Source organism: Lissotriton helveticus, chromosome 9 (genome assembly GCF_964261635.1).
Source record: "Lissotriton helveticus chromosome 9, aLisHel1.1, whole genome shotgun sequence".
NCBI classification, from domain to species: domain Eukaryota; kingdom Metazoa; phylum Chordata; class Amphibia; order Caudata; family Salamandridae; genus Lissotriton; species Lissotriton helveticus.
The window spans coordinates 1,150,067,808-1,150,079,866 of NC_136070.1; the positions used below are offsets into that span (position 1 = coordinate 1,150,067,808).

At 42.1% G+C, this 12,059-nt stretch overlaps 1 protein-coding gene across 1 annotated transcript in view; it reads right to left on the reverse strand.

Moving 5' to 3' along the window:
* CACNA2D3 (calcium voltage-gated channel auxiliary subunit alpha2delta 3) overlaps positions 1 to 12,059 on the reverse strand; it is a 2,522,256-nt gene that overhangs the window by 1,168,845 nt on the left and 1,341,352 nt on the right. The window contains exon 12 of the mRNA XM_078662383.1: positions 4,234 to 4,312. Coding sequence (XP_078518509.1) covers positions 4,234 to 4,312 — 79 coding nt within the window. The remainder of the gene's footprint in view (positions 1 to 4,233; positions 4,313 to 12,059) is intronic.

Sequence of the window (12,059 nt, forward strand, 5' to 3'; positions counted from 1 at the left end):
TTTTGTAAACTATGTTTTTGTAAACGATATTTATTACAACTATATTAATGTTAACGATATTACTTACCTGTCTGTCGATATTCTTGTCAAACTATATTTTTGTCATCGATATTTCTTCTTGTCGATATTTCTGCGGCGATATTAAGGTTAGTCGATATTTTTACGACGATATTCCCGCTCTGCACCGTTTAACATTTATACCGCCACTCTCGCAGAGATAGTGCTACCCTTTGGAGTCCATATAATATCCTACGCGGATGATATGCAATTGGTGATTGGGCTCAATAAAGGTGAAAGTTCTTCCTTCAGCCTCCATCCCTGCTTGGAGGAAATTGCAAGATGGATGAATAATTCTTTCTTGAAGATGAATGGGGGAAAGACTGAAATTATGATCTTGGGTAATCAGTCTCCTCATGTACTGATGGAAAGATGGCCTACTTCCATGGGACCCGCTCCTACTCCAAAGACCCAGCTAAAGAGTCTAGGCTTTTGGATGGACCACGAACTTACCTTCAAAACCCAGGCTCGGAAAATGGCAGCTGAATGCTAAAACGGTCCGGAAGGTTCTCCTTCTTCTCCCTTTTCAGGCCAGAAAGGTTACGGTCCAGGCCCTGGTGTTGTCCAGCCTGGACTACACAAACGCCCTATATCTGGGCGCACCAGCGGCCACTCTCTCTAAACTTCAGACCACACAAAACTGGGTGGCTAGACTCTTAATGGGTACCCCCAAGTATCAATCGGCCAGACCGGCTCTTAAGGCATTGCATTGGCTGCCGGTCCAGGAGAGAGTGAAGTTCAAAAGCCTATGTATTGTCCATAAATCCCTGCTGGGATGCCTCCGGGTAGCCATGCGCTATATAAATGCTCTTTACAATTACAATTACAATTACAATGAGCAAATAGTCAATAAGCATACCAATAGGGTGGGTGGTTGTTCATAGTTAAGGCCACTAGGTGTCAAGGCTAGATAAGGATTGAATACTACATGAAAAGGTCTAGACTGAGGTAGTGCTTTAGTTGTAAGGTCGAGTTTGCAGGGAGAGAGGGAAGATTATTGCCAAGGGGTAGAAAAGCACAGAGGGGCAATGTATCAAAAAGGGGGTGTTCTCTACCACCCTAAAAGAGGCCCAGTTTCTTATGCTCTCCACAGTCCCCTGACCCCTGTCGTTTCAGTATCCCCAAAAAACTCAACTGGTAGTGCCCAGTGTATCAGCGCTCACCTCACCTTTATGAAGCTAGGTCGGAGATTGCTGGGGCCACATTCAGCCTCCTCAGTTATAGCCACCAAGGTCTGAAGCAGCCCCGTCAATCCACCTTACTCCTAACGGAATATCAGGGTCGCCGTAGGTGCTCGCAGCTCCCTTTTAGAATCCAGGTCATGCGCGGATGTGTAGGGTACTTATCAGCTCACGGCTCCAGCTGCATCGTCCTGTGCCCGCACCTTCACCACGCACCCCCTCAATGCTGCATCACGTCACAGGACTCACCTCTCCAGACCTGCCTCTATGCATGGTAATCTCTTATGTAAGTCTTCCTGGACAGTAGGTGCTGGCATGTATATTTAGGGTCTCCACAGTCCACCTGAGTCCAGGTCAGGAGAATTCGAAGCACCCACAGTCCTAAAGATTCCAGCAGTTCACTCCCAGGCTGTCAGCAACAACAAAGGCCTATTAAGAGGTGGGAGGTAGAAGAGGTAGTGCCTGTAATTAAATTTAGGTTGTGGGCCAACCCATTGCATGATGGCCACTGATTACCTGTGAAAGAGGAGTTTGGAATCCAGTAGCCCTCTGTCAGTTTCTATGAAGCCACACAAGGCCACCTTTGTGGCTTCATAAATCTTGCAGCGCAAATTACTGTGTTTCATTACTCTGCGCCAGGGAGGCATTTCCATGGGTGTTGCATGGGTGTTCCCATGCAACATTCATGGATTTTGACGCATTCCCAGATTTACAAGAAATTGTAAACCTGGGAATGCGCCTAAAAGATAATGCCTCCCCAGGAGAGGCGTAACGAAAAGAAATATCTTTATTTCTCCTCTTTTTTTTTCCACTTTCAATGTTTGCTACATTCTGCAGCATACATAGGTATGGTAAAGTTTATTATGCATAGTTAATTAAAACCAGTGCAAAACATGTTACAAAAGGATCATAAAATATCATACTTTAAAACCATTAAAAAATAAACGTACGGTTAAAAGGTGCAATGTGACTGTCCATGCGCCTTTTTACAAAGATGGAACAATGGGTTCCCTTACTTCCTTCTGTCCGTCTGCTTGTTAGCTTGTATCTGTGTTGATGGGCCCCAGTTTTGGCGGTCTTGGAAGTCTTTGCTCGACCATCGCGAGAAATTTGACATATCTGCAGTTCAGTTTAGTATTCGCAGGATTCAGGCAGGCGAGCACCGCTTGCCTTCTGGTGCAAATCCCTTTCTGCTTAAACTGGTCCTTAAGGAGCAGATGGCAGGCTTGTTGTAGTTCTTCACAGAGACAGGCCATCTGGAGAATGTCACCCTTCTTTGAGTTGCAGAGCGGACAGGCCTCGTTGCCCTCTGTCCTGAGCCATGGTGGGAGATGCTCTGTACTTGGCAGAATCCCTAATCTGTATTTCAGGAACCTCATTTTTGTGGCTTTTGGGTAACCATCACTAAAGTATGATTGTGGTGTCAAAGATTTGTGCGAGTTGAGGGTCATCCATGCGTGAGATCTTTTGGAAAAAGCAGCCTTATCCTCTAGTAAGGAAAGTGATTTGATATTTTTCCAGACTAGTTTTTTAAAAGTGATGTGCCCGAGTCGCATGTCCCAAAGCGCAGCGAGTTTGGTCGCTCCCAGCGCTGTCTGCAGGTAAGTTCTTGCCTGAGATGTGTCCCTGCCTTGTATGTCCTGCCATAGCAAAGAGTTTAATGTGTCTATAGTGGCGGTGCTGAGTTTATGGCAGCAAATAATGTATGCTCCGTACCTGGCTAGATCTTGTTTTTGCAAGCCGAACTCCAGTCTTATTTAAGCAGGCGAAGTGTGGAGCGGGAGCGAAAACATTGTTCTATAAGCTTTAACCTGTATGTTGTCCAGGTTTTTGGAGTCTCTTCCCCACAAGGCCTCGCTGCCATAGGTGATCGAAGGGAGTAGTTTCGCCTGAATGACTTTCAGAGAGGGGGTCAGGGTCGGTCCCATCAGTTCGGTAGCTACATTTTTCAACACAACGTCACGGCAATCAATGCTCCTCTCCTGCTTGTTTCCTGCTTCGCAAATGAGTCTTCTCTATCAAAAGTAACTCCCAAGTATTTATACTCACTAGCTGGCTCGATTTTTTGTCCACCAAGAGACCATACAGCATACATAGAAAGAGGAAAAAGCCTCTCAGGATTGTTTTTGTGCAGGAAGGTGCCCCTCCCTGCACAAAAACAATCCTGTGTGGAATGCAGGCACCCGTGCACCATGGTGCAATGGTGTCTGTGTTGGCGCTATGCAGCCTATTGTGTGCCAGTGCAGGGAAAAGGACAGGAATGCGCCACATTTCCTAAAATATGGCAAATTCCTGTCCTTTCCCAGTGACACAGTGCAACTCTATGCCACTTTTTCATAAATATGTCTCGAAGTGTTTGAAAATGGAAGCCGCTGCAGCACTGGGGCACAAGGTGACACCTTTCAGCATTAGGCGAAAAATAGTGGTAGAGGGAGCTCTGTTCTCCCGCCTCCATTCCTGACTTGTGCCTGATAATAAAAATGAAAAACATCTCTTACTTCTTATCAATCTTATCAATCACCTCACTTACAATTGACTCTAGTACAGATCATCAGATTAACATTTGCATTAGATGAAAGGGCGTGTGCTTCTAATAACAAAGGGTATCGATTTGAACCAGTGTTGGGGTGATATGGTTCTAAGTGTTGTGAATTTGTTTTAATTTCCCACAAGCAAAAGCGACATTACAAAATAGAACAGGCAAAACTATGTATTTTAATAACATTGGTGAGATGCAACTCTTTGGCTAAATACCTTGTGGATGGTAAAATGTTATGTGTACCAAACAGTTTATTACACTAACCATTTAAGAAATATCTCTGAATGTTCATATGAACAGAAGTTGATGCTTCTCGGATTATCTAGTGCATTGTTATTATTGTGCTCAGCACTTATTAGAACTATGAACCAATAGTTTTTTTAACACGTGCAGCTGTTCACCAGGGTCAGTGCATATGCATATAGACAACATTCGTTTCTGTCATAGGCAACTGACCTTTGTTTGCACAGGCCATCCATTTCAAGTTGTCAGCAAATGCAGCTTCTCTGCCTATCAAATAGGTAAACATACGGACCTGCAATGAAAACATATATGAATAGAGATTATTGTAAAGACAGAATGTTCAGTTTGCTAAACATTTTCACTTGCTATTGGCACATTAGGTGCAAAAGAAGATTGAGGAAAACAAAGAATGGCAAACATCATTTTCTCAGTTTTTTCAAAACTTTGGCATATCAGACATACATTACCCCTAGTATGTAAGCAAGCAGACACTGGTAGGCTCATATGTCATGAAATAAGAACATTGTGTGGTAAGTTGATAGCGTCACAATTTGAATTTTATGCACATTTACGAATAGAAAGCATTATTACTTCTGTTGTTTTATCACCAATAAAAGGCTGATTATAACTGCTTCTGAAACAAGCATTGGCAAAGCCAATCTGTCTGGCATTGCATGCTAGCCTTTTGTCTTTGCCAATGGTTGTTCACCAATATTATTATTATTTTTTAAATAGCATTTTTGTAAATAAAGTTTTATTAGCATTTATAAAAAAATATACACAACAATACCAACAACTTACCCCCACTACCACCCCTTCGCTAAAGTCCAATCACCATTACAGTATGAGTACAACACATATTTATTTAGCAAAATATCTTTCTACTCATTTTCTTCCCTAGATTCATCACCATTTTCCATTATTTTAAGTGGATCTAATAAATGATCCTATGAACGTTCTCTTTCAATTGATCTTCCTTTCCCCATATCACTATACAACACTGCATTCACATAATCCACCCATCAAACCAGCTCCTCTTTCCATTTTGCCACACACACTAGGGGGTCTAGGCCCCTTCCAGTTCATAGTTATCTCACATATAGCAAGTACCAATGCTAATTCAATACATTCTGTAGTAAGTTTACACTTTGTAGTTGTTAGAAATCCCCCCAGTAGAGAGATCATAGGAGAATACTCATTTTTGGAATGTTGGGAGATCCATTGAAAACAATAGAGTACTCCGGACTTCTAATGTCCGGTAGAAGCACAGAGCTCCAACATTCCAAAGTTGTTGTTCACAGTTGTTGCTGTGAACAAAGGCCTCACGGAGCACTGGGGGTTTCAATCCCCTCGTGCTCTGTAATACCTTTGCTTTATTTGTTCGAACATTCTGCCCTCTAGTGGTGGAATGCTCTAATAGTCTTATAGCCCTCTGTAGTTGGTCTATATTGGCATTAAAGTCCTACTACTTGTTAAAGGACCTCGCCTTCGGCTCAGGCCCTTAACTCTGGAGCGGGCCTATAATGGCCGGTGCCGCCCGCTATGGTGGGTTATAAAGCTATGATATATCTCAGTGTTACAAGATTTATACAGAATACTACCTCCGTCCAGTATTCCACTAATAATGCTCTTGACCATACCATGTGTAACATTTCAGCATCCTGTTCACCACTTCTTGGGCATGCCACATTTGTCTGATAAATGTGAGCTTTTTTCCAGGAGTTAGATATGCCCTATGCAAGTAGAAAACATTTACCAATTTAAATCTCACATTTCTAGATGCAATGTTTGAATTTGCAAGAATTTTATACCATTCCACTTCATACGGCCAATTGTGGTACACAATATTTAACAAGCACTATGTATTTGTGGCTCTACTAAACCCATACCCCAGTGGTTGCACAATCTAGTGATCTCAAAAGTGGCTGAAAATTCTTCAAATGATAGTATCACCCAATCACTATACAAATCTCCTATCCTCTGCACCCCATGGTTTGCCCACTCTGCTAAGCCCCTCAATCTTCCCCGGGAATGATTTGTGCTAAACTTCCCAATAGAAAGCCCGTGGCATAGGGCTCCTGAGTGTTAGTTTGTTGATGTGCACAATGCGATGAGTACCGGACTACCTTTCATGCAGTGGGCATTTCCCACATTGGTACTCTGACAGGGGCGCTTTGGATATAACAATGGTCTGAGTTGAACCACTTTTTAATTTTTAATTGAGGACGCTCACAGCACTGAATAAAGCTAAATTTAGCCAGTGAGTAGGATCACATTTTTAATGTTGGGAATTGCATTTAATTTCCTTTCTCACAGGGACCAGTAGGGCACTTATGTGACATTAGCACCTACAGTGCACACTTTATCTTTCTTTCACAGTTTCTTTCCTTCACTTTTGAGAAAATTTACATTGGAACACATTTCCTTTTCATGGTGAGAAAGCAACCAATGATGATGAGAGGTTGTGCTAGCGAGTACCAACTAGCAAGCCCCCCTACCCTGAGGTGCTTTCTCTCCACTCTCACATTCTAACCTTTTCTAATCAAATTTTGGTGGGAATTCTTTGGCTGCAGTGTAGTGACATTGTGTTATAAATTGGACATATAGACACTCGAATTAGCAGTAGTAGACCGCACCATTGGGGGAGTCTTTAAAAAATATTATAGACTCCTCTAGGGTCTGAAAGTTAATGATATCTGTCCATTGACTTAGGCCCTGGTTGTTGATAATGTGTTGAGTGGGGTCGGCTTGACTTTTTCCCCCTTTGCTCCTTTCTGTGTTGATGACTCTGACAGGGCCACAAGGATTCTGTACAATACATCTACATTAGTAACATCTCAAAAAGTACCTCCCTTGGAAATCTTCTTGAATTAATCCATTGTGTAAACTATTGCAACTGAGATGCTCGGTGATAGCTTCCCATATCTGGGGCAGCTAATCCTCCCTATCTAGAGGGCCGCTGTACCTTAGCCAATGCCACTCTACGCCTACCTGTTCCCCTTAAGAGAAACCAACAAAGAACCAATTTCCCCAAATACTCTACAAGGTATCACTATGGGCAATGTTGTGAAGAAATAAAGTAATCAGGGCAACACCACCATTTTTGCTACTGCTGTTCGTCCTGAAACTGAAAATGTCAGTGTTCTCCAAAATTCTATGCATACCCGTAAACTTCTAAGTGCCACACAAATATTACCCTAAAAAGAAATCAATGGGAGCATGGTATATCGAACCCCCAGATATTCTAAACACATTACCTACCTATTAAGCCCCCTCAGATCTGAAGGTTGTGGCACATCCTTTTGTAATGGGAACTGGTGTGATTTATTCCAGTTGATGCATAAGCCGGACGTTTTCCCAAACCGATCTAAGAGGTTTATAACATATGACAAATCAACATTAGCATCTTTGAGAAATAGCAACATATTATCTGCATATAATGCTGAATAATGTTGTTCACCTTGTACCTCCAGACCACCCAACTAGCAAGTGGTTCTGTAGCAATTTCAAATAATGTCGAGAGTGGGTAACCCTGTTGAGCCCCTCTTCCCACTACATATTTTTCTGTAATATGCCTACCAACTTTGATATGAGAAATAGGTGCCACATACAGAAGCCTCGCCCTTGCAATAAATTGGTTTGCCAATCCCATCTTATTGAGCACTTCAGCACTTCATAAAGGAAATCCCAATGTAAACTATGACATTCCTATTCAATATCAGTTGCCAAAATCAACCCTTTTTCCTTCTCTGCGAAATCAGATTCCATGATCCCCAGCACCCTCCTAATATTATGAGCTGTATTCCTTCCTGGAATCAATCCAGACTAATATGTATGCATTATCTCAGGCATTAATGGAGATAGGCGCATTGCTAATAGTCTACTCAATATCTTGCAATCCAGATTTAGCTTAGAAAATGGGCGATAAGCCCTTACATCCTCAGGGGCTCTTCTAGTTTTAACAATGGGATCACTATTGCTTCTGCAGTTGTGTGGGGCAATTTCCCCGCCTTATGGGCTGCTAAGTAAAGATTAACCAGCCTTGTGCCAACTCCTCCATATAAGTTGAGTAAAATACCCCGGGGAACCCATTCATTCCAGCGACATTCCCTCTTATCATTTGCTTTATGGCAGACTTCACTTCTTGAACAGTTAACTCCCCACCCAAGTCTTTTTCTCCTCCACTGCAATCTTAGGCATTTCTACTGGCTCTGAAAAATTATTAATAAAATGTGGTGGAAGCGCCAATGGCATAGCATATAAACCTGCATAAAACTCTCTAAATCTTCTATTGATGGCCTCTTGTGTATAAGTTGCAGTGCCCTCCTCAAAATATATTTCCAGTATCTGTGTGCCACTACTTCTAGGGTTTGTGAGCCAGGCCAACAAAGAACCTGCCTTATCACCATCGGCATGGCCCTTTTCATATACTCTCTATAGTCAAAGCTATGCAATTTTTCTATATCTACTGCCACTTGCTCCCTGGCATCCAAACGCTGCTGTTTCACTCTGGTTTTCCTGGTCTCACCAACACTAGCTCTTGCAGCACTTTCTGATGTTTATCAATCTCTTTCACAAGGGCATTTCTTACTCTCACTGTCTCCGCTCTACAGTGTCCAAGTATAACAACCTTAAAGGCATCCCACTCCATCAGAGGGGACACAGTGGAACCCTTGTTTTCCTGAAAATTATTTACCACTGCCTTTCTGATAACATCACAAAACACTGGATATTCAAATGTTTCCACGCACAATCGCCAGTCTGGAATTCATGCCTGTTCTCTATTCCACCCCACTGATAATAAACAATGATTATGGCCAGAGATTGTTCTGCATAGGTACTCCACATTTATGACTTTACGATGCACTGCAGGATGACACAACAATGTATCCAATCATAAATGCAGATCATGCAGCCCTGTAATGAATGTACTACCTGTGTCACTCACAATGAAGTTAGCCAATGGATGCAGTGGGCTGACTCACTGCCCCATGCTGTATGCTGTATGAGGCAGAAGAAAAATAGGAATGGCACAAAAACAGACCGATGGATGAAGAAGGTTGACTGAAACCCCTCATAAGTATAATAAATATAGCATTTGCTAAAACCAAAAGATCTTAGCTAACAGCAGACATAAGCATTTGAAAAAGCATGTGGTAACTGTTTCACTGCATATTATTCCTACCTTTCTCCTATATTATGTATTATAGGGAATGAAACCCAGGGGTAAACATTAATTATGCTATATTAATATCAATTATGTTAGCAGTGTGCTTTGAGTAAGAACAATAATATAAAATTGAGCTCAGTACTTTCATGTACATTTTGAATGTGTATGGGTGAGTCACACAACATTGCTTACATTCTATATAGAACTGACAAGGGAGCCTTAATTAAGGTCCTTCACTTTTTTCTAGGTGATTGATAGACATAAAGAACTGTAATTAAGGCTTCCGTGTCATCTAACCAATAGGACATAGAAACAAAAATAGAACTGTAAAGACTGCAAGGGAGTCTTCATTATTGACCTAACTTTGTTTCCTACGTTGCTTGGCTTTAAAATGCTAATACTCTGTGTTTATGAGTTAGCACATTTACTCCAAACCTATGCACTTTTCCAGGGCAATTTGGTTAGATGGTATTCTGTATTAGTAATCACTAACATTAACACACGTATTGCTTGCATGCTTCTCTTATCATTCACAGTAATTGAAAACCAATTGTTTTTTTAGGTACTTTTTACCTTTACCTGTGCAGTAAAGAAAGTGGCATTTGCACAAAAGTTTGCAATTCATTGTACCTCATGCTTTTGCACCGTGCTGTGGATTTAAGAGTGTAGCAAATAACCAAAATGCCAGAGAAACACATCTGCATTGAACTTCTTGTATAGGGATATATGTAAAGGAGATATTAGGAATCATTAGATGTCACAACATGATATACATAGGAGGTCTACAAAAAAGATATTGCTCCGTGGAGTGAGTGGTCACTTGGTGCAAGTGACCCAAGCAACCAAAAATGGCTGACAAAGTATACTGAATTAAAAATGGCAATAGACATAAAAGGTAAGTGTTGGACCTGGCCCTTTCTGTAGGGGTATCCCCAAACATTTTGCCTTCCTCTTGTATTTTTTCTGACCTGTTTTTGTTGGCTTTAGGACTCTGGGCACTTTACCACTGCTACTCACTGCTAAAGTGCATGTGTTCTCCTCCTTAACTATGGTATGATTGGTCTACACATGCTTGGAATATTTAATGTACTTGTAAGTCCCTTGTGCAGTGGTATCCCATATACCCAGGGCCTGTCACTGAAAAGGAAACTCACAAATATGCACTGAGAAACAGTGAGGAGCGGTTGTAGTTTGCCACTGTAAAACACTTACATTGTATGGGAAATTGAAACATCAGGCGCCAAAACAGCTTTAAACGGTAGACACTTCCCACTGTAAAACGATTGCGTTGCCCTGGCTTTAACTTTTTTCTTCCTTCTAGGTCGCAAATCGCAGTGATAGTTATAATGGATGCAGACACTGTCGTGCACACAAATGGCTTGGGCTTAGTGGGATGGGCGCCCTCTGCAGACCTCGGTTGGAGTCTTCGGGGAACCTTACGCGCAATATTCAATTGTTGGAATGCTCACAGCCTGCCTCGCGTTTAACGGTGATAGCAGGTATCACCAGCCTGAGAAGGTCCTTAGCAGGAAATCAAAACATTTCGAAATGCAAATCTGGTGGTGCCAAAATAAAAAGGCTGTATGAAATAAAACAGCTGTGCCGCTCGAGGAAACGGATTAAAGCTAAACTGAAGACTGCATCATAAAGTACACTGGCATTTGTAGATAAAAAGCCCCAACAGCATGAAATACGAAACTGGCAAAAACAGTAACAAAAATGTAAATCTGGAGGTGATTCTTAGATCTCAACTCTTAATCCAGATCCCCTTTTTAATAAAGAAACAGTACCTCAGAGCAGAGCCAGAGTGCCTTGAGCACCTCACGACTCTATGTTCAGTGTCGAAGCTTTGGTTAACTGAATTCTGTTGGGTTCAGACCAGATTGTCGCCAAATGAAGTGTTGATGTACACAACAAGAGAGGTCAGGAACTGCAGACAAGGAGTTGAGTTTAAATTGTAAGAAGTTTATTTCCTTATACGAAACTCCAGCCACTGGCAAGAACAATCACAGCTTTCTCCACTTTTCAATTCACCTCTCTACTCTCTATTCTAAAAAGGCACTTATCAAAAGAGTTCAGGATTCAGAAAGCAAAGTCCAGTCCTTTCACTCCCAGGACAGAAGCAGCAAGTATCAGGCCAGCACAACAAATCAACAGGCAGAGTATGAGTCCCTCTCAGAGTGTCCAGCTCTTCCTGGGAGAATGTCCAGTCCTTACACCAGTTTCTACCTTTGAAGTAGGCAAACTTCAAAGCAAAGTCTTTATAGTGCACAAGACCCTGCCTATCCCTTACCTAACCTCACACACACTAGAGGTGGTAGAGACAGCTTTGTGTGAGGACAGGCCTATTCAGGTGTCAGTGACAACTCCTACCACCACTCTAGCTCAGAAAGGCCAATCAGCCTAGTGATGGGCCGTCCCGATATGCAAGGTACACCTCAGCTCCCTTTGTGTGACTATCTAGAGGGAATGCACAAGAGCCCAACTGTCACCCTAACCCAGACATGGATTCTACAAGCCGGCAGAGGCACAGAATGGTTGAGCAAGAAAATGCCCACTTTCTAAAAGTGCCATTTTCCAACACACAATTTATAAACCAACTTCACCAAAAGAAGTATTTTTAAATTGTGAGTTCAGAGACCCAAAACTCCAAATCTCTATCCGCTCCCTCTGGGAATTTACACTTAAAAGATATTTCAAGGCAATCCCCCTGTTACACTATGGCAGAGATAGGTCTTGCAATGGTAAAAAACAAAATTAGCAGTATTTGACTATTATGACATGCAAAACACAACAGCACATGCCCCACCTTTTAAATATACTGCACCCTTCCCATAGGGCTGCCTTGGGCCTACCTTAGGGGTGACTT